Here is a 23259-nt window from a genome sequence, read left to right as displayed (position 1 = left end):
CTCTTTATTTCTTTGCTCGCATCTGCTCCTGTGTTTGTTTGTTTGTTTGTTTATTTGCTTGGTTGCTGTTTTGTTTGTCTAATTTTAATTTGCTTGTTGAATGGTGTTGCATAAAATAGTTTATGGATTCGTTCATGTCTCGTTGCCACATGGACGTACACTGTTTTCTTGTTCTATGACCTAATGCAATTTGTTCTGTTTTGCAGGTGAACAAGATCATATTAGTTTTGCACTCTGCGGTACGTTACACGAAAGGCCATAGAGATGTTAAAACTCATCATAACACCTGATGAGAGCAAAGAGTCTGTTGTCATTACCATATACTCTTTTGTACTCGACCTTATGGGTTAACAAAACTTTTTTTTTTCACCGATTCATTCTCATACACACAATGACATGGTGCTTAAATTATATACCTTAAATCATTCTTAAAAATCGATGGTTTCGAACAAACACAGTATAAAAATATATCTACAGAACTCCTTTAATACAAACAAGAGAGCAAGAGAACGTAAACAACTAGCAGCTGCCTGTTCCGAAGTATAATTAATTTTGGTATAAAACAATCGCTAGCTCCTAAGATTATCAAGTGAATAGGACGACTATCGATCAGACATTAGCGGTAAATAAGATGCACATAAACATGATTACCGACACGCGCGGACATTCTAGAACCTAATGAAACACATTAACAACTATGACAAGATGGAAATTGTTGCTGAAACCCTAGCTACGTCGTTTGAAATCTTCATATTATTTTCGGCAAAGGATAAGGTTATAACTTGGAAATCTCTTTTCTAGAGCATGGACTTGACATACTCTTTTGTTTCGCAAACTAGTATCTTGTTCGATTGTTACAATCATGCGAGATCCTCATTAAGCCAATGATTTTGTTTGGCAGAATCCATTACTTTAGTACTGTTTTCTGATCAGTTCTTCTTGTGATCTGTTTTGTAATTTGTGCTTTCTGCAATGCTTTGTTTTTGGAAGTAATTTATTCTTCTAAGCTATTCTTCCAGCTATATTGTAAACGTCTGCTCACTGCTAACTCCGTCCAACAGTTTTTATTTGTATCTTTTAGTATGAAAGTACGAGTTTTCACAGTATTCTTCGATATTATGCTTGTTTGTTAAGCTATTACTATTAGTTGCTCATGTTGCCATAAGTTGTATATTCTGAATAGTGGTTCAGTTCGTGTATGCATCAGCTATAATTTCTGCAAACTTATGGATGTTTAAAGTTGTTTCTTTGTAATATGAATGTATGTGTGTGCTATCTGTGATGTTTAAGATGCTTACTTAATGTGAAACTGTATTATTTTATTCGTTTTACAATTTAACGCCATCCTGTAAGTGATGCAATGATTTGCCATACCCAAAAGCGACTTTAATCGACTCTTCTTTTTTAATTGTACGAAGAATAGCAGCAGTGCAAAACATGTGTTTTTAGTTGTATGGTAATTTTTGTGTCTTACTTTCCTTTCATTCGTGCTCCGATCACAACAGTGCGTGTGTTGATCATTGGCTAATCTGTGTTAATAGTAGTTTTCATTGTAGGGTTCATAAACAGTACACAAATAGTTGTGTGCACCGCTTTTTTGCGGTGTGCTACCGAAAAAAGTTGCAGCAAAATATGGTTTTATACTCTCAAATTGATAATATGTTTTATCAAGAGTGATCTTCTCTTTTGCGTAACTTTCTACTAGTAAAACATTGCCAGTGTTGCGATGTGGAACTGTTCCATGCGCATTGACAGAGCCGCTTACGAACCCGTGATATAGCCTGTCTGCAAATCTATTCTACCAGCAAATCTACTATAAATCCCAGCAATAGCAACAGCGAATGAAATAGGTACCTGCCTGTCCTGTTCGTATTTATTTTGATTTGGGATACTTTCAACTCGATTGTACAAACTATTTTCTCCATGATATTACATGCCCGTGCTAGTTTTCACTTTACACCAAATATGTCACACTGGATGTGTCCATATGCTGTATCAGAGTGCGCATAAACGTCATCTCTTTACGGGCATTTTCTAGAATTACTTTCGGATCTTGCGATTGGCAACGTAGCAAATTCGGTGCAAATACCATCGCCAGGTTGGATGAATCCATCTTTGTGTTAGCAACAACGTCAGGTAAGGAAAATTGTTGCAAGAAATGGATCAAATAAGTGAGAACCTGAAAGACACGGAGAAATGTTCAAACAGATGAGGTTTGTCAATTTACTTGTAGCTTTGGTAAATTATTTCTTACACAATGTCAGACATTTCTTACACTTACCAATCTATTGATTTTTGGTAACTTTTCTACTATAGCGGCCGCTTCAACAGGATCTTCCGTTTGAACACATTCATCGTAAAGCTCATCTGGAATCAGTGGATCGTACAATTCACGATACCACAACTTCAACAAGCTGGCAGGAGCATGGGCATCTGAAACACGAAAATAAATTCGTTACATAACCCGTTTCCTATTTTGTTTCATTTTTAACTTTTTCCCCATTATTGCTTACCCATCGTTCCCTTATTTTCGGGAAATTCCCAGCGATCGATGAGATTTTTCAATATGTTAACTTCGTCAACATCAGCCGGTACTCGAAAAATGCCTTCGGTTTGCTTCCCGTTCAATAGTAAAACCTGTGCCAAAGAGAAAATCAATATCAATTTGTTTTTATCGCATGTTTATGGCATAATACTGATACTTATTCAATGCAGGTATTGTTTTTTAAAAAAGGAAAGCAAAAACCTAAGACGACCTACAATTACAATAAAATTCACTTACTTGTTCGGAAAGCGTTGTCTGTATCCAGGGAAGCTGACGATCTGGGAATCGCTCCTTCTGCAATTCCATTACCTCACTAAGCGTATTACCAAACATGCTATCGCGGAAAATTTGCTCGCGCGCTTGATTGATCTCATCTTCCGATGGCCGTTTGGCCTGCTTCCTACCCGAGCTGCCAATACGATCCAACCGACGACACGCTATCGTAGCGTAGTGAGAAATTTGAACGTGTATTGGCCATTTGCCAACCTCTGGGAAAGTGGTCGCAAAAGAAGGATCCCGGTGTCGGTTGATATAACCCAGCAAAGCTGGCTGGAACGTAGGGGATGGTGGTACAAACGACAGGCAAATCGCCATTAGCTCCCATCCTCGGATCAATGAATCACGACTCGGATTTTCTGTTGTTTGGCGACACATCTGGATGTACAGTTCGTCGCGCAACTGTGCCTGACCCATCGCCATTGTTACGATGTCTATTGCTACCGAATTCAAGCTCATCCCAATGCGTGCTTTTCTATCGCCCATGTATATCTGCACCAATTTGAACAGATCCGTGGCCATCTTTTTGCCCGCCTTGTCTCTGGCTAGCGAAAGCATCGGACGGCTTATCGCGTTCGATGTCCAACTGAGCATGTCTCTTACAGAGGATTTTTTGCGGAAAATGCCCTTCGAATGTAGATTGAGATTATCCTGCGCGAATTTCTCGATATCACACTCCTTCAGCAACGCCATTTCTGCTATCTTCCCATTACTGCCTGCTCCCGGTCCGGAAGTAGCTAGTGTTAGATTTTCCTGGAATCGCTGCAACAGTGTGGCTTTATTGAGTTTGTGTTGTGGCTGTTGTTGAGATGGTTGCATTCCCCCACTCAATTGCTGCTGTTGATGCTGTCCAGCTGCGGCAGCCATCTGCTGTAGGTAAGAAGTTTTAGACCCAAATGTTCCATTTCCACTGCCCATCGGGACCGTGGGTGGACCACGATCAACAGCATCTGGCAGCATGCTGCCAGTCATTTCAAGTCCCTGTCTGCCACCCTGAAATGCAGGTGACGGGAATTTGTGCAATGGAGGATGGTTCTTGACTGGACTGTATATTTGATCAGGCATGCTCTCTAACTTTGCCGTAACTTCTTCGGATCTGAAAATTTTCAAAAACAAATTAATCATTATCATTATTTCAAGAAAAATTTCAATTGCTATTCTTACATGTCTTCCTTTTCGTCCCGGTCGCCAAAATTGAATTCAAAGTTGTAGTATGACACGCCACCATCCTGGGCATGACGGGCACCGTATTCTTCGTAAGGATAATGTGCCAAATAGTCGCCATGGCCATCAGAATGATCGGAATCTTCATTATCCGGCTCGTGCCCCGAGAAAGAATGCTCTGATTGACTGTCGGAGTGAAATGAATCAGAGTCCAAATCCCCTAATCCATAAGAACCCGACAGTTTCGCCTGTTCTAAAATGTAGTGTTGCAAAGGGAGCAAATGTTCCTGCATTTCCTGTAAAGAAAAAAAGTTGTCGAACAGTGTTAATTACTTTCATAAATCTGAACGACTGTGATGAAAAATAATGCGAACATTCTACCCATCTTACCTTGTCCCAGTTGCAGTACAGAGGCGAGGTATTGCCGTTGTCGTAATCGAAATCGAATCCGGTTCCTCCAGCGGTATTGTGATTGCTGTAATTTTTAGCCTTCTTTCCATGCTTCGCATTGTGCGTAGATGAATTGTTCGAGGCAACGGTATGCGTTGATCCCGACGACTTTTTCTCCAGCGTTTGTTGTTGATCGTGCGCTCGATTGTGTCGGTCAAGGTTGGATTGATTCAGGTTCAATGAAAACTGATCCTTACCACCGCTGCCCTTGGCGGTACTGCCGCCGCTCGTTTGCTCCATAGGATGACTAGAGGAAGAGGATGCTGGAATGTTGGGCGGATAAGGAGATTGTTTCCCGCCCATTGACAATGCACCGGGTGATATTTTACCGGCACGATCGTGCTTCATTTTATCGAGATATTTATCCGCTTTTCCTGTCACACCATCGACGTTGTATAGCAATTCGCTGGGATGATCACCTGTGGTGTTGCTGCTGTTGATATTGCTATTTTTATGACTAGATTTGTTGCTGCCGTTGTTTTGGTAACTGCTACCGGAAGATAACTCCACCGACAAAGCTGACGGCCGTTGCACTTTTCCTTGTTGTTGCTGCTGCTGTTGTTGCTGTGGACTAATTGGACTTTGGGGACTAGAATCGCTTGATTGCTTTTGTTGCTGCAAGGGCGATTTAGAGGACGTTGTGTGACGCCTTCGCGTAATCGGTGTATTTTCAACAGATTTAAAGTATTTTTCATGCATCGAATCATCGCTTCCTCCTCCGCCTCCAGTGGCTCCACCACCACCAGCATTGCCACCAGTGCCTCCTCCTCCTGCTCCCGCACTGCCACTTCCACCATTTCCATCAAAGCTACCCTTTCGGTGAGAACCACTGGAAGAATGATGGCTTCCTCCGCTTCCCGACGGGCCATACGGCCGAGAGGAAAGGGGAGTACCAATAGCCCCACCCACACCGCTAGTTATTCCTGCAGAGGACAGAAAACTTCCAGATCTTGTAAGTGAGATTGAAGATGCATTAGGATCTGAAACGACATTGTACATATTAAATTAGGTTAAAATTAAAAGCGACAAACGAACGGAACCCAAGAGGAACCACCACTTACTGCCACCGTAATCGAAGCTTTCGTGCTTGGATACCATCCCCCCGACAAGGTTACCATCCTTCGAGGACGATTTAGACGAGGAGCCTCCTACACCACCGTCATGGATGAATTTCTTCTTGAACTGCGGCGTGCTCAGCGAGTGTGACGGTGACGATAGACTCCCAGCAGCAGCAAGATCCGATGAATTCGAGATCGAGTACGATAGCATTTGGTGAGGTGGGGGCAGTGCTGATGAGTGATGCAATGGTCCAAGAGCTAGCTTTTCGCTGCTACTTACTGCAGACACAGCTGCCGTTGATGCGGAAGGCGAAGGGACTACCACCGAGTGTGGAATGTTGTGTGAACTGGAACTTTCCTGTAGCATACGGTAACTAGAAAAGACAAGAGCGCATAAACATGTGCGATCACTATTAGTCACTTGGTATAGATGTGCCGCACGGGCCATTTATGTGATCGTCAAACAACAAAATATCACCACCGCCTCTGTTAGCTCTCCTTCTATGTGATGATTACTGGATGATGAATGTTGTGGAATTAATTTTGGACCCCTTTTTACTGTTAGAATTGGATCATATTTTTAGTTTATAGTATGTTAGCTGCCAATACGTGCAGACGACACTACACTACACACACACTGCTACGGGTGACAATGATAGCGGATGCAACTTTCATTATACAACTACACACGCACACAAAAAAAGTACTACGTTTCACAGTGCACACCACCACCGCCCTCCGTCGCCCGACTAATTATCTATCGCAACGCGTTCCATGCACTTACCCGCTACTACTGTCAGGATTGTGTTTTCTACTACCCGTGCCACTGCCTCCACCGCTGCTATGGCCATTCGTCGCATAACCACTGGAACCGCTGCCGTAGCGAAGCAGACTGTTCACGGCATCAGGAACGCTGCCTGCAACACCACCGTGCAGTCGTCGGTAACTACCGGACAGGCTACCCTCGGAGGATTTGAGTGAGCTGTCCGGATGATGATGGTGATGGAAACGCTGATGGTGTTGCTGCGCCGCATGAAGATGGCCATGTTGATAGCTGGCCGGATAGCGCTGACTTCCACGAACCGATCCAGAGGATGGTACGGAGATGCCACCGGTTCCTGCGCCACCACTCGACTGGTGCCCGTGTCTGCAAAATTTGTGCGAATCCAGTCGACTAATCGATGCGTGGCTGTTACCGTCAGCCAACGGAGAGGTTAAGATTTTCGGCGGTAATCTGATTATCACCGCAAACAGATTCCAACCAACCAGAGCAAGGGAGCGATGGCATCCCGTTGTGAAATGTGTGTTGGTTTACGGTAATGTTATCGAGGGAATATTGGTGATGGCAGTGTGATAGTATTGCGTAACAACAACAAGGATAGGTCGTTCAGGGTAAAAAACAACATATGTGCCAGAGCAAGCAAGCCAAAATGCCATTCAAAAAGGATTTGCACAACATACAAACGGGCGCACGCAAACAAAGGTAAGTATAGTGGAAAGCATTTGGAAGCCAAACGGTGGTATATCGAGCAGTGAGATCGCGGTTTATTTTGTGGTACGAATAAATCGGTCAGAATCAAATTGCAAATTAATTTAGAAATCCAAACATGAAACGGAAAGTTAATACACAGCAAACGTACCAATGACCAGGAAAAAAATGGATATTTATAAGATTAAGGTACCGCAAATCAATACAAAAATCACCCCATTACAGTACGTGAAATAATATGAAAAAAAAACAAAATCGAAAATCGATCAAAAAATCCGTTCGTCACCATGCCGGAAGACAGGAGCAAAAACCATGAAAAGGAAGGTGGACGGAGAAGTGGTTTCGGCGTACGAAGCAAAAAGGAAGCATCCGAGAAAAAGAAAGAGGAAAAAAAAGAAATAACTATTTGAAAACACAGAATAGAACATAAACAACGGTCAAGTAATTCAAAACAGAGCAAAAACTAACGCAATTGTAAAAGAAAACAAACAAATAAACAAAGTATAATTGTAATCAATCGATACCTAAGCCTAAAAAATTGCGCGCAAACACACGTCTCAAAATACAAAGACGATATAGGGGGGCAACATTTGCTATTACAGATGAGGAGAAAATTACAAGAAACTAGCAATATTTAGCAAAAGGACGAAAGAGGAACCAAAATTACGTAGTACTGATTACACCCCAACAGAGGTGCAAGTAGAACTGTGAGCGAATCGTTCATTGCCACATTACAATACCGTGCTCTAGAGGTACAAGGTACAGAGAAAGCAGTATTACTCTTTGCCGACGAAACTTACCTATGCTGCAGACTGTGTCTTCCTTGCGGACTGGCCAGAAGCTCGCTGTTGCTACGTTGATCTAATCCGCCACCGCCACCACGGCGGTGACCAGAGCTGGAGCTACGATGGTGATGGTCTCGATCGCGATAATCCGTAACACCCGTTGCCGTTCGATGGCCGCAAGATTTTCCTACCGTACCACTGCCGCCCAACTTGGATGCACCTCCCAGTGCACCGAGACCACCAATGCTTCCACCTGTGCTGCCACCACTCCCTGTACCATGGTGGTGGTGATGATGGTGATGATGCGGTAGCGTCGCATCTTTCCGATCGGTCGGATCGGTGTTTTGCTTCAGGGTTTGCAACTTGGCCAGAGGAATAATATCACAGTTCTGTGGCCGATGCCATACGGTTTTCTGTGAGGCAACATTGTAGTAGTAAAATCGACAGGTGTTTGTGTCGAACAGCTCCCACCATTGAGAAGCATCTGTTCGTTTAATGGTGACACCCTGAAATATAAAATGTAAAATGTTGTTTTACTCATCAATTTTACGAATCTATGTAGTTTAGTGTAATTATATATTCTTTCCATTTAAATTAGCCATTAAACGAATAGGTCCGGAACGAAAATTAAACGCATCTGTGTGTCTATGACTTCCTTTTGAGGTCTGTTATCTCATGTTGTCTAAAAATTTTACATAAAACAAAGAGATTCTACTTGTAAAAGTGTTTATATAACATTTTAAACATATTTAAGGATATACCAAAAAGAGCTTCTACTTATAAAAGTGTTTATATAATTATTAAAATATTTTGTCATTTGAATATATTATCGAGCTTTCAAATAGGATAATACAGGAATCGGAGAAAATTGATATAGAATCGAGTGCAATTGATATGGAACATCAAATGGGCGTGCTGTTTACATGTGGGAGGGTGGAAGAGTTGAGATATAATTTTTTTTACGAAATTTTAAACAAACATTATACAAAACAGAAACTATAGCTTCTCTCTGACATTCCATATCAATTGCAAGCGATTCTATATCTATTTTTGTCGAATCGTCAACGTATTGGATGTTAACTGTTAACGTAACGATGTTAACGTAACGATATAAACTGCCGAATAATTCATATTCGTTTGCGCGATTCGGCAAAGTGAGTTCACCGCAGCCTATCATTTGCGTTTCCATGTAACATAATAATGTATCAATAGGACTCCACTATTTTTTCTTTGTTTTTTTATACAGCGAGAATTGTATGACAACGAAATATGTAATGCAACTTGAAATGACATGTTGATATGCAAAGAAGCTAAAATAAAACATGTTCCTTGTTTTTTGATAAATTTTTATACATCATTTTTTTAACGCAATCGCTACCAAAAATTATTTAATTACCCTATCTATTAAGTGAAAACCGGGATAAATGATTTTGGGCTTGACTTGATGTTGGGCAAATTTAAATATACTTTCATGCTCTTGAACGAATTTTTATACCTCTTCTAAGGAAAATGAATAAAAAAGGATCTCAAACAAATTATGTTTATTATATTCATAATATTCTCGTAGTAGAGGTGTTAGCATCAATATATGTACTTGCTGGTCCATTTATCAACGTGTTAGAAAAATTAGGTAGAAAATAGATAATACAATTGCATATCAGATTTAAAAGACACAAAAGTGAACGCAGTTATCAGATAGGATCTTATAGTAGTGTCTAGTACTGATGGATAAATTATAAATTTTGCTGGAGTCGTATCGGTCCGACTCCGCTGTCAACTGGAATCGGAATGACTCTGGCAGAAGTGAGCGTACTATGGATCGACTGCTGTTGAATCTGGTCCGAAGTAGACTCGAACAGATCGGACTCGATCCGACCCATCTGGCTCCATCCGGACTCATCCGGACTCGATCGGACCCATTCAAACGCTATCGAACTCGGAGACATTTTTGATTTTTAGTCGGAGTCAGCATAAATTTTTCATACGCGGATTCGGAGTGGATCCACGATTCCACTCCGTATTACACCTCAATAGTGTCTAGTATGGAAAAAAGGTGACAAGACGAGATGAGCAATGAAAGACAACCTATAAAAACCACTAAAATATTGATTTTTTACATTTTCTACATCGTAGATTTTTTTTTACTTTTTCAAAACAGCGGACAAAAGTACTATTTTCCGTATTTAGTCGACATCGTTTTTGCATAGTGCCTTAAGTAAAAATTAGTAAAGGAAAGCTAATTTTTGGCAGGTTCCGAGCCTTCTCTTATGTGTAATAATCTTTTGCTCTTATGCATAAAAATAATCGCTCCAACCGTGGTACCACAATTTGATATTAATTGAAACAATTTATTCCCACCTTACAGAAGAAAATTGGACTTGCAAGTCATGCGTGGTACGAATTTGATCATCCGTCTATCATGGTCACTTAGGTAATGTAATTTCCACGCTGCAATAATAGTTGCGATCAAATGGGCGGCATATATAGAGCAGCAATTGTTACCGAAAAACCATTGATGAAATTACGGCATTGGAATGAAGCAATGAAAAAAAAAGACAATTACATCCACCTTTGTAACAGACTCTGAAACCAACATAAGTTTTATCTATTTCACAATATATCACATCTTAGGCACGGTGTATTTCGTAGAAAGCGAATAAGAAAAACGAGCACTTTTATTTCCTCACTTCCAAAACTGTCACGGATCACATCACGATATTACTTAAAAGGAAAAGATATAAAAAATCTAGATAGCTATAAAATATATAAAATAGAAGGAAAAATTTGTGTAACTGTTAAAAATTATAAAATGCATTGTATCCGGCCACTAGACCATAAACGACAACTGATACTTGAGAGTCTTTAGTGGAAATATCATATATTGTCAGGATAAAAAAATGTTGAATCATATGGACAAATTTCATTACGTTACAAGTGATTCCAAAATGAACGCATGTAAAAAGTGTTCCATTCGAGGAATTCTGAAACGTACTCGAATTTCCAGGAAATCATCGAGCATTATTCCTCCGGGGAGTGGCGCACAAGAAAAGTGGGGAAAAAATCTTTGCTATTTTATATCTCATATACTATGAACATCCGATCGTACATATTCCTGAAACTGCCCGCACATATGCCAAGCAAACGGAGAAAGCGTACAAGTTGCAGCACCAACACAATATTGCACCACTCGATGTCAGCAATGGCGCTGTTGGTGTGTTCGTACTCATCACATCAAACCCCGTCATCCAACCACCGGAAGTGTAACAAACAGCTGCCTTTTCCTATGCTACCAACCTTACCACCATGTCCACAAAAGCGCATACAAACGGATGCAACCGGGATAAGCCCCGTGCCCTTTGTGGCTGCACAGTAATCTTAAGGTCTCCGAACGAACGAACTACGACCACAATAAATAAAGCGTACCAAAAAATAGTCAATGCCGGGTAGTGCAGTCGGTGTATGCGGCCCGCTCAGCAGAAAGTGTGTGGTTAACACCAAACCATACGCGTACGCGTGTCTTCTTCATGTCTCGCATGCCGAGAATCACGGTGAACCGCACAGAAGACGGGCACATATGTTTGTATTGGTAGTTATGTGCCCGCACGTTGGTTGGCGCACATGTTTTAATATTTTTTATTTCCTTTTATATTTTTTCGGGCCCTCTAGTCCGCAAACGATTCTTGTGTCATCTCTTTTCCATACGGTGGGTTATTTATGCTCCCTCGAGGGTTTGTCTCATTTGAGTTTGGCCCTGTTTGTTCCACATTACCGTACCGGGGGCTATCCTAATGGTGTCATCACAGCATAGGTTGCACATGTGTGTGATCAAGAGCCGCAGTTTGGATGACTAATACCGTCGAATGTTCAGTTTGCACGTTTTACAAACCCAAAAAAAAAAAACCCAAAAGGTTAAGAACGCATCACACGCGAAACAAAATCGCATTACTAAAGCTTATGTTTAAATCTATTTATTTATGGAACCATTCATTACCGTACGATTGCTAGCATTTGTTTATTTACTTATTTGGATACGTAGCAGGTTCTTTATTAGGCAAAATTAATTTCACTAAACAACCAATTTGATTTATGTTAACTACCGTGAAGCTGTACACTACAGACAACTTCAGACAACCACAAACAGCACAGAAATCGGTAGTGAAAACTGTTTGAAAACTCAACTAATGCGCATCTTCTATAACGTGCACCGACAAGGGGGCGCTATGACTCGTGCAAGGAAGCAAACACGGCATTATCTCGCCGACATTAAGCCATGCGTAACCGACATCCCGCCTCTGAGGTTGTCAATGCCCTGCGCTCCGCCACATTAATATTTATAAAGGACGATTGCAGCGAAATGCCTAGTGCCAAGTCCAATTCGTATGGACACGGTTGAGAGTCCATGGAGTAGCCTTCTTAAACTGTACCCAGCGGCGGCAACGGAAAATAATTCATTACTTCCGCCGTTCGGTTGATGCTTGTTGTTGTCGGTGCACCGAATACCAATAGAAGAAGCTCGTCAAATAATTTAAAAATGCATAGATTCCTTTTCGTGTGTGTGAGCGGTTTATGATTATAATATTTGACTAACAAACAAAATTGCAAATTATTAAAATGTTCACAACTAATCATCAACTTGTGGAAAACTTTCAACAAGCACATTAATTGTAATTATTGCCCTCGATACAACTACTAAAACATGTAATATTAACTAAATGAATTTTTTGAATGGTTGAAGTGATAAATTTAACTTAAATGTGAAACATTATCTTAATAGCATTTTTATATGGTTAGAGTAAAAAAGACGTTGAATCACCTTAAATAGACAATAAACAAGCTATATTGCAGCCTATTATTCGAAAACTAACAGTTGATAATAATGCCGAACGTCTTGTTGAAATCGAGCGTTTTTTAACTTTAACATTTTTTCCTTTTATTTTTTAAAATTATGTATACTCTACCAATACCGAATTGCATTGCCAATCAAACAGTTCTCATCTTCTACTATTTGCAGCCGCACTGTTTGTTCACTGTCATTGCAATAATCGCACGAAAAAAAATAATGATTTGTTCTTATCAGTAGCATTCTAGTGCAATCAAATGAAAATTGAACTAAATAAGTAAATTTCAGTTTGCGATTAGAGCACATTATATTATTCAAAACAATATGGCGCAGCAAAGGCTTATTGTACAAATAGTATGCAATAAAAATAACTGTCATTATTTATTAGATACTCGCAGCAACTAGAGCATACGCCTGAAAGGGTACGCGCCTGAAGGTGTTACCGTTCATAGAGCGAACGAAATACTAGTTTCCACGATTGCAAGGGCCTTTCAAAGGTTCATAAGTATGGAGATCATGACTAGCTGACCAACTTTTCCCGATACGAAGTAAAACAAAGAGCTCGAAATGAGTATAAGAAAAAACAAATCATCCAACCATAGCAACACTTGAGGACCGTAACAACGAACGACTTGGCCCTGCGGAGGACAACCTTCCGAGTTGGTCGGTTGGCTGGTCACTAACGGGTTGCTCTTCTTTTCTTTTAGCGGTCACAACCATACACTGAACGCTGCTGCCCATTAAACCGCTAGCTTTGCACAGCGTGCCAATAAAGTTAATGTCGAACGCAACAGAACTCAATTGATCGTTCGTACAAGTTCGTATCGGTTGGACCACTTGGTTCGTCTTCATTCGACACATATACACACGAACGTCTAAATTATTTCGGAATAGAAAGGGGAAATAAAATGGCAAATATGGTAAAACATGAACAATCGAAAACATGGCACAGAACATAAACAAGTGCCAAGCGATCAATACTTAATATGAATCGATAGCCAAGAGCAAAATATTTAACGTAATATTTTCTTAAGTTAATAACTTTTTTAAAGTAAAAAATAAAATGTCTTTTACTTATTAAAACTTCATTCAAATAAATAAAATTTAATATAAAATAAATAAATAAATAAATGAAAGCCTTTTCTTTTAAAACCACCACGGTAAACAGTAGAACAAAAGTTAAACAAACAAATATGATATTTTTTTTACTTCTAAACATGTTATTCCATACTAACAGGCGGAAATAAGTAAATCGCAACATCTAACTATCAACCGTGTTTTGCGTATCGGAGATATTGTAGCCGAGATAAACCCTTTTACTAATTTACTTTCACTTTCTTATCATTTCTTATGTTGACCTGCTGCTGTCATAAAAAAAACCGGTCATACGTTTTGCAATATTTCGTTTTAAGTATCCGCACAAAGTTGATCTGAACCGTATAGGTCTTAGTGAAATCATTGCATCAGCTGCGTTGTGATGAACACTGCTCCTTTCACTCTCCTTCTCTCTCTCTCTCTCTCTCTTTCTCTCTCTCTCTCTTCTCTTTTCTTTGACTCAAGAGACCAAGAGTTGCTGTATTAATATCCGGCCTTACCGGAACTGTACCTTCCGTTCGTTACACTAAATGCCTGACAGCTCGCCCTTACCCGTAAACTCTAGACACATAGAGCCGCAACGATTTCTTTAGCGTGATGATTAGACTAAGGAAACTTATAATGGGACGCCTGTAAGTTATTGTACCAATAAGCGTCAAGCAAGCTCTTCCATTTCTGTGTCCTTGTGAGTAAAATCCTACGACGGCAGATTAGAAACTATTGCTGCATTTTGTTGATCTTCGTTGATCGAAGTACATAACAAAGATGGATGAGAAGTATTGTAAATGAAAGCGATAGGAACACATAAAACTTATCTGAACATTGCAACATTAAAGTAGAAACCTGCTGTTAGAGCAAAGTGGCAATGGTCGTTTGAATAAATGCAACTTAATTCATTATGACTCCGCGTAAGCTGGACGCCACAAAACTGTGAAACGAAGTAGTTTATGCTCGAAAAAAGTGACTGTTGTAGGCGATGAATATGCTTCAATTATAAGTGGCAATGATAGAGCAATCATTCTATGGTTCATTCGTTCGGGTAAAGCATTACCATTTGCATCAACTATGGTTGCGAAACTCACTATATGTAATGGGACTAATGGAAGACACTTTCCTTTTTGTAGCGCAATGGCAATGGTATTTGCATGCACATGGTTAAGGGAACTGGCCAAAGCAAAACAATCGACAGACCGTATTTAAATGCAACAAGCTAGAAGAGCATATGAAGGCAGCCCATTGCAGGGTATAATTCAATGGAATAGAATGGAAGCTAGTAAAAAAATAAAATTGTTAAAACTTCTGTAGTTTACAGCATTTAAGTTACAATTTTAGAATTTTCAGCTTTCAATTAATTAATGTAAAAAACGCATAAAAAACCATTGCATTACGAATAAACTTCAAGATCATCGGATGAGTCTGCATTTTTACTACCGTTTTCTTGCACAATTCAAACAATACTTACAAATATGTGTATATTTATGTATGATAATTTGTGTTCTTTTAATCTAATATTTATATTGCTGCTCAGAAACACTCCACGCTGAGATTTTTTAGGAAGAAATTAGAAATAATTGGGAAGCCGTTTAAAAATTGTGGGACGAATTCAAAAATATATGGGAAGGTATCAAAAAATTGCGGTATACCCTGTAGTACGGCCTGGCAGTTCTAACCAAGCAAAAACAAAAAAAGAAAATATAATACAATTAACAATGTTCTACAGCACAAGCCAGGAAACGTAAGTAAAACTCCATTTTCAAGTTGAAATATAAGCTTTTCTTCTTAATTTTCATCTTTCATTTAACACCAATAGGAATCGCGCACAGATCGTTGTTCATTTTATTAAATATTTAGTTGGTTGTCCTTTTTGGTGAATTGTGCTTCTGCGGGTTGTTCAAAAATTACCTGCGTATAAATTCCCAGAGTCCAAAGATTTTAATTCAAAAGGGATTTTTTGTTAATCAGTAATCCAGAGACTGTGTATTATGGGAGTAACCATAACTATGTCAACGCTATAAATAATAAAAATATGTGCTACACTGTATAATCTTATCGTTTGATGATGCCACAATTTTCACCCAACACCTTGGGATCGAGAGCATTTTTCTTAAACAGAATTTGAGGTCAAAACAATTTCGCGTATGAGTTGCAAGCACAATTACAAGCTTCTCTAATAACAACATTCAATTATGGCTTTGGTTTCGTTTGCCTGCTTCCAACGGGAATTGAAATCGGACGGAAAGGAAGCCAGCCGAGTCATAATGGCAGGTCGGTCAAACGGTGATGCGCACATGGCCCGAAGTTTTTTTTTTATCAGTGAAATTTTGCAACCAACTGCTAGTGCCGCTTGTTCCGTTTTTGTTTTTGGTAACTCCTTTCATCAAGCATGTAGCAAAAAAAGAAAGAATGCACATACATTTCTTCTCCTTGCGGACGGTGGAACGGTCCACACACCGAACATCTTCCGTTGCAACGCCATCACGTCAAATGGCGCACACTGGCGAAAGCGCTCTCTCGCACCATAGTGTGGTTTATTTTTGCTGAATGTTTACATAAACATCTGGAAAAAAAGCAATGTGGATTGATCATTGCTGGTGCACAGACAGCCTCAGCTAATGGAGAAGTGGTTGGTTGTTGATTGTTGACCGAGAAAATGAGTAGGGAAAAAACGATTATCGCCACAGCGAATGAAGCACCTCTCTATTGATTCGTACAATTTTCCATCCAATTTTCTGAAGATGCACCAAATCTTATCGAGAGTATCGAGAGTATCCAATCGATACGATTCATCCAATCGGGCCAGCGCGAATGAGCCAGCAATACAACTTCATTAGGGAACAGATGTTTGATAACTGGCTGGGCAATATTGTTCAGATACTTAAGGAAAAATTTGCATTAAGTAATAGGAATGTTCTGTATAAGACTGTGGAAGGTATTGGACACGTAACACATGGGTAATGGTATTGGGCAACGCGAACGGAGTGATTTTTATGTAAATAAAAAAAAACAAGTTCTTTTTAATATTGATATTTAATATTTAATATTTGTATGCCGTTTTTTTTAATTCATACTAGTGAACATGATCAATAATAATTAAGTGATTAAATAGTCAGGAGCTCATTACTGAAAGTGATAAATTTGCCATTTAATTTCATAATGTTAGTAATCAAAATAAGCATAACATACAGATAAAGGATTGGTCAAACGGTCGTATAAATGTTGACACATGATGTCATCTCATCAGGTTCAACATAAATGTATTAAATTCATATGCTTCAAACAGTCCAACCAGCTTTAGAACAACGTTTTGGTTGGTTTCAGCCTTTTAAACCATTTAATAAGCTATTTCCTGTTCAGCTTCGCAATTCTTCATATCGTGTTGATTAGTTCCTAGTTTTGAATGTGTTACGGACTATGCTAAAACATACCATTCTGCAAAGTGTTCGAATCAAATGTTGCGAAGTGTTTTATGATTTTATTTTTCAAAAGCTCCAATTGTCATCAAGTAAAATAAGTAGTTTTTTCAGTGTAAGTACTTTACATACATTAAATAAAGTACTATTCAAAATGCAAAGAAATTATGTACGTCCGCAAATTGCACAATCGTTTAAACTTTAGCAGACCACCGGGGAAATTGTACAAATAGTGCGTATGCTTTACCGACGCCAGACTAAACTGCGGTCGACAAACAAAACCATTGTTTCTTACGACAAAACAACAATTTTCCTTACCCCGCAACGCTTGACCGCAGACTAAACTGACCAGACAAGACGATGACCAAGAAATAACAAATATTCTGCAAACCTACAGCAAGCAATTCGCGTACGAGACGAAGGTAAACAAACACCACCCAAGGTTGTTGTCGGGAACCCTTTCAATTTAACTGGCGCTGTTTTCCGTTTGCAATAGAAAAAAAATCTCCACGGAAAACATTCGAAACGGGATTACTCACAATTCGTCACGGTTGTTCGCTTCCATCGTGGTTGGTTCCGTTGGTTGAGAAAAACATAAAAATATTTCAATTTTTAAAAATACACTTTTTTATAATGGTATGATGTCATGGCAAGATGACGATCATTTTTTGATTTTACAAAATTTAGGTAAATTTAATATTAAAAGTTTCTCTTTAATATAAAATGTACTTTTCTTGTTTTATTCATAAAGAACGGTACAGCTTGGTATTGGTAGCATAAAAATTCTTATAAAATTTGGATCAACCTCCCCCAAAATTGCATTACATGTACCTTAAAATGTAATTAACAAACGATCAAGTCAAATACTTTTTTTCCAAACTATTGTCTGAACAAAACATGGAGGTTGAGGTTATATTTGAAGTACGCAATTGTTTTACGTTAATAGTTCAAATCCATGTAACAAATATGAATTTTCACTCATTACCATAATACAGTGCACATTAAAAGGGTTTAAACCCTTGTTACTATACTCAATACATGCAAGTGAAACGTTGCTCCAAAAGAACCTCAAAGGAAATGTGAAACATGATCGTTTCTAAACTCTGTGCTTCTTTAGAGATCATTTCAAGAGATCCGTGTTTGTAACGCCAGCATAACAAAAAGCATGGATAACAATAAAAGAAAAAAACCAGACATTAACAACAAAAGTGAAACGTTATAATGACGCTCCATTGCACTATGTACTGCACTCTCACTACACTTTCCTCACTTGAACATACCCTAAACATGTTTGTGATTGGAAGCTTGAAAAAAAAACACTACAACAGTTGAAGATTTATGGTGAAACTTTGTATTAAACCAACATCGATGCTGAACAATTCGTTTTACAATAAAAAATGATCGACTAAAAGTAAATTTTCACTTCTTTAATTATTATGGGTTTTTGTCAAAATATATGTTCAATTCGAATTAGTAAATATGATATATTCATTTCACATTTTCAACATAATAAATACATTATTTATAAGTAAAAAAATAACAGCACGAAACTAAATAATGGCCACTGGCAAAATGATTGCAGAAAGAAAAACAACATTCCAGCACTATTTTCTCTCTATGGATCACATTCTTGTTATGTTTTTTTGTCTTTAATTTTTCAGTTCATTCAATATTAATTTCAGCAACAACAAAAAAGTTCTTGAAAAAATAAGTAAGCCATCTTTTTTGGTTACCATATCTTCACATCGTACGGTGATCGGTCTTGTATGATCGAACGGTATTGATCGAATCTTATCTGAACATAAATGTAACTATCTGATTAAAGTAAGCGGCTAGTTATAAAGCCTTTTATTTTCCCTAATATATCATATATCATAAACATCATACAGATCAATATAATAAAGAATAGAACAACAGGGATTATTCGACAAAAGATTGCATCCCTTTTTTAAACTTTCATTTACGTCTGGCAAATTTACAATTCTTATTTGACTCACGAGCGTAAACACACAGGAATTGTATTATTTTTAACGTAATTTATTTTCAAACTTTATCAAGATCAAACTTCATCTTCGTTTTAAACGATAAGGCAAATCGAACAATATTGACACAGTTTCTTTTTGACCATTTCACTTTTCAATCATTCTCCGTGTTTTTTTTTGTTCTTAAATATCATTTATCAACATCATCAAGTCTCGTTCTTGCTACGCAAAGGAAGTGCTGAAGTGAAATACCAGTTCACCAGAAGCAATGCAATTTGTTTCGCTTGTGCCGGTTTACTTGTATAGTGGTTGATTCACGCTTATTTTTGTACTAAAGTAATCATTCTTTATCGTAGTGATTGTTCCTATTTCGCTGCCTCTAAGCTTCCAGACTGCTTTTAAAAAAGCCCTAGTTTTTTTTTAATATTTACGATCAGACGTTGAAAAACACGTTGAAAGCGGAACATATTTATCAGTTGTAACTTTGAACCAATTGTACTGTTTCAGTATACATACTTCTTTTCTTGTGGCATTACGAACCGGAAAAGGTTTTTTGAAGTTCCAGTAGTAGCTTTACTTAAGTTTATTTGCATGTTTAAGGATATACTGTCCTGTCGGAATGCGATGCGGATGGGATTTGGTACCAGTCCTGTCGTGTTAAACCGACGCCGCTACCATCTCTACCACTACCAAGCGCTAACAGGCAAAACAAGCGCTAACTAATGTTGTAAAAGAAGTGAAGCATGTAAATAATTTATGTTGCTCTTTCATTCCATATCGAATGACGATATTACATCATTCTCATCAGATAATTTAGAAGATTTTCAGAAGATCAGAAGTTCACAGGTCTCGAAGAAATTACATTACAAAATATTTAAAAAGAAAGGGAAAGAAAACACAGTTGTATCGCGAAGTTAAATGGCTGTCATTTACCAACTCAAGCCAAATGGAATTTCACATACAGGTATTCCCCGATATACGCTATTAGTGCGGACCGGAGGCAATCGCGTATCTCGAATATTAGCGTATATCGAATTCTTGGTTTGATGATAGATTTCTTTGTATATCCCCATCTCTTTGCGGATATTCTGACTTACATTACTGAACATTTTTTCATCTTCGTCCATTGGTTCTATTTCCGATAATGTTCTTTCCATATAACTGTTAAGTAGTTGTTACTGCTAGATAGAAAATCGTTACGCCAGGCTTTGAGGAATTTTTTTTTAATTTTGCTTCTTTGTTAACGAAGTTAAATGTCAGTTTCGAAAAAATCGCGTATAACGAAATCGCGTATATCGAGTATGGCGTATATCGGGGAATACCAGTAATTGTTTTCGTACCAAAGAACGTATTTGCTGCATCACTTACCTCGGGAGGATCCCATACACATTCGCCTGTGGTCAAATTCGCATACATATGTTCCTTTGTTCGGGGCTCGATGATTTCCACCCACTCCACTCTGTTGAAAGGATTAATCAGACAAAAGAAATTGTCAATTAATGAATGATATAATTGATTAAATTGATACATGAAATGAAAGAAAAATGCACAACATATGATACCAGATAGCTATTGAAACCACAAAGATATGCAAAAGAAAAGGACAACACTCTACACACATCAACATCGTGGGCTACTTTGTTCTCGTTCGTATAACCTTCTGATCGATTTGGTCGATGAATGACACTTCATGCAAACTGATCGTGATAAAAAAATGATAGGAACAATCTGACAAGATTTTGGACGCTTTAACGTAAACACACAGTGTTGTGTATTGATTTCGACAGTAGCATTCAGAAGACAAACTAAACCTAGAACGGTATACATTACCACGCACTGCAGCAGCTGTGGTTCTTGCGCTCCCTTGCGTTTGCGTTCCCTTTAAGCAAAAGTGACGAACGAAAATTATCAACAACTCAGAAACCGCTCGTGAGCATAACAGCCGTCACATACAACTATGGATCGGCGCACGCAGAACGCATGTCGGTAACGGGGTTTGGTATTGGTGTGAACGATGAGCCGGAAAATATGCGATTGTGTGAAATCTCTATATTTGCCGATGGGGACGATTTATACGCACCTTTCTGACGATGTTGACATTTTGTGCTGCCGAATGTTTTACCCAGTCTGTAAACCAATTGTAACTCGTAGGCCCGTTTCTACACGCTTCAGGCCTTTGCTTGTATGTTTTTGCACATTGAGTTAACACGTATCAGCTGGCACAATGGAAGAATCTAATTAATGCACGATTACGCCTACTAACTGTAACTTGCAGCAATATGAATTCAGCAACACCTATAAATTCGCCGTATTTTGATTTCGATTTGCCTTTTTGTAACAGCACTACAGATACAGATTGGAATTTTTCGTGGAAACACGGAAAATTGATCGTTATCAAACAACACTGATCACATTATCGCACTACAAACGCACATTGCGAAGAAAACAAGATTGCTTTGATGATGATGACGAATGGCCCGAAACAACATACCGGCGTATTCTAGAAGGGCGTGAAAACACGCAAAGCACGGAAGACGCACGCACGCACGCTCGCACTTACATCAGACACACTGCACAAATACTTGCACGCGCATCAAACTAGAATGGCCGAAAATAGCCAACACCAACGACAGTGTGCACTATCGCACCTTCGTTTTTTTGGTTACACATACAAACACACACACACAAACACTCCGACACCAAACAGAGCAAAGCAGACCCCAAATAAGGCAAACGCTTTTTTTTACAAAAGATTCACCAGCCAGGGCGTTTAGCATGTGACAGCAAGCAGCTTTCCGTGAAAATTGGAATCCGCATTCATTTTGCGCAGAGATGAACTGTCGGCGAAGGAAATTGCACCTCACTGGTGCAGACCATAGATTTTCTTTTCACATTTGCTGCCTTCCCACAAATTGTCAATTTCCATTGAACACACGAACCAAGCACACGTACAAACTCATCCCGGCAACACACACACACTTTTTCTCTACGTCTCTCGCTTGCTCCGGTCAACGGAAAAGGCCCCTGCGCTAGCGTTTTGTCGCACTTCGCACCCTTTTCGGTTCGAAGTCGCTGGCACTATCGCACTGCTGTTGCTGCTGTTTTTAGTATTATTGCTAGTGCGCTGCTCACATCGCAGCGCTTTCTCGCTCACACACACTGTCGCCTAGAAGATTGCTGTCGCGCGTGCTCGTGGCAACGGTATGGAATGGTATGAACGAGGCCGACGAACTACGACACCGCACAGCACAAGCAGTAGCGAAAGGAAAGGAGAACACGGAAAGGGAGTAGCAGCAGACAGCACAAGAATCGCCGCACTGCGATTCGTCCCGACACCAACCGGACCTTTAAAAAAAAGCGATAAGGCCTAGGGGACGGTGGTACCGGGAGCGAAGACCACGACGAAGACTGCAGAGTAAACAGACACTACATTTTTCACCATTCGCACCATACCACGGAAGTAGTAAAGGGGAGAGGCCAGCACAGATCCGCACAGAAACCCAAAGGCGACGACATGTTCCGCAAGCCACTCTATTTTTCCACCATGTAAAAAGTGCACTGCTTCAAATGCCGTTTTCTACACACCCTCGCGACAAACAGTGCTGCGACCTTCTTCCAGAGGTCCAAAATCACACAAAGGCCAATACGACGGCTATATTGTACAATCGCGAAAAAACTCCGCGACCTGAGCTTGATGTAGCTTATCGATTACCATTACCGCTTTCGGTCGAGTGTTATTTTTAATGATCAAACAAACGGATAGTACCGAACTTGCAACAACTGCATGGCAAGAGAAATTACTTTTGCTAGACGCACTTTTTCCTCGGACAGCAGCTGCACACAGTATTGTTTTTTTATGCTTCCAAAGAAGTTCGAATCAAAATGAGCAAAGGACAGGCCGGGTTGGTAGCAGTTGATGGTAGCCATATTGGAAAACGTTTGACAATCATAGAATTGCTTGCTGATTGCCGTTGGATTTGTGCACTTTCAATGTTTCACGAAACACGTCGTAGAAAGATAAGTTTCAGCATCTTTTTCAGTTTTCGTAACAGACAATGTTCATATGTTTGAATGTTGTGAATACCAACAAGAAATGTTAAAATTATTAACTGAATATTTTCGTAAAAATCGTTAATTCAGAAGACATTTGCAGATGTATAAATTT

At 39.2% G+C, this 23259-nt stretch overlaps 1 protein-coding gene across 11 annotated transcripts; it reads right to left on the bottom strand.

The window, feature by feature from the left end:
• Positions 1-373: 373 nt before the first annotated feature.
• On the bottom strand, positions 374-23029 carry LOC125764394 (uncharacterized). Of its 11 annotated transcripts, none has more exons than XM_049428577.1 (12): positions 22911-23029; positions 21175-21310; positions 20463-20553; positions 7783-8273; positions 6278-6727; positions 5497-5867; positions 4376-5415; positions 3986-4281; positions 2783-3917; positions 2514-2637; positions 2282-2433; positions 374-2179 (listed from the first exon to the last, which is right to left on the bottom strand). In XM_049428577.1, exons 2-12 carry the CDS (start codon positions 21192-21194, stop codon positions 1955-1957), a joined length of 4395 nt encoding a protein of 1464 aa, XP_049284534.1. In that variant the 5' UTR covers positions 21195-21310; positions 22911-23029; the 3' UTR covers positions 374-1954. The 11 variants fall into 11 exon arrangements, with proteins under 11 accessions (XP_049284534.1, XP_049284531.1, XP_049284525.1 ...); XM_049428574.1 differs by having other exon boundaries at positions 22896-23022; XM_049428568.1 differs by having other exon boundaries at positions 21175-21515; positions 22813-23004.
• Positions 23030-23259: the final 230 nt, after the last annotated feature.

This window comes from Anopheles funestus, chromosome 2RL (assembly GCF_943734845.2).
Source record: "Anopheles funestus chromosome 2RL, idAnoFuneDA-416_04, whole genome shotgun sequence".
Classification (NCBI taxonomy): domain Eukaryota; kingdom Metazoa; phylum Arthropoda; class Insecta; order Diptera; family Culicidae; genus Anopheles; species Anopheles funestus.
This window is presented reverse-complemented; position numbering and strand designations above follow the sequence as displayed.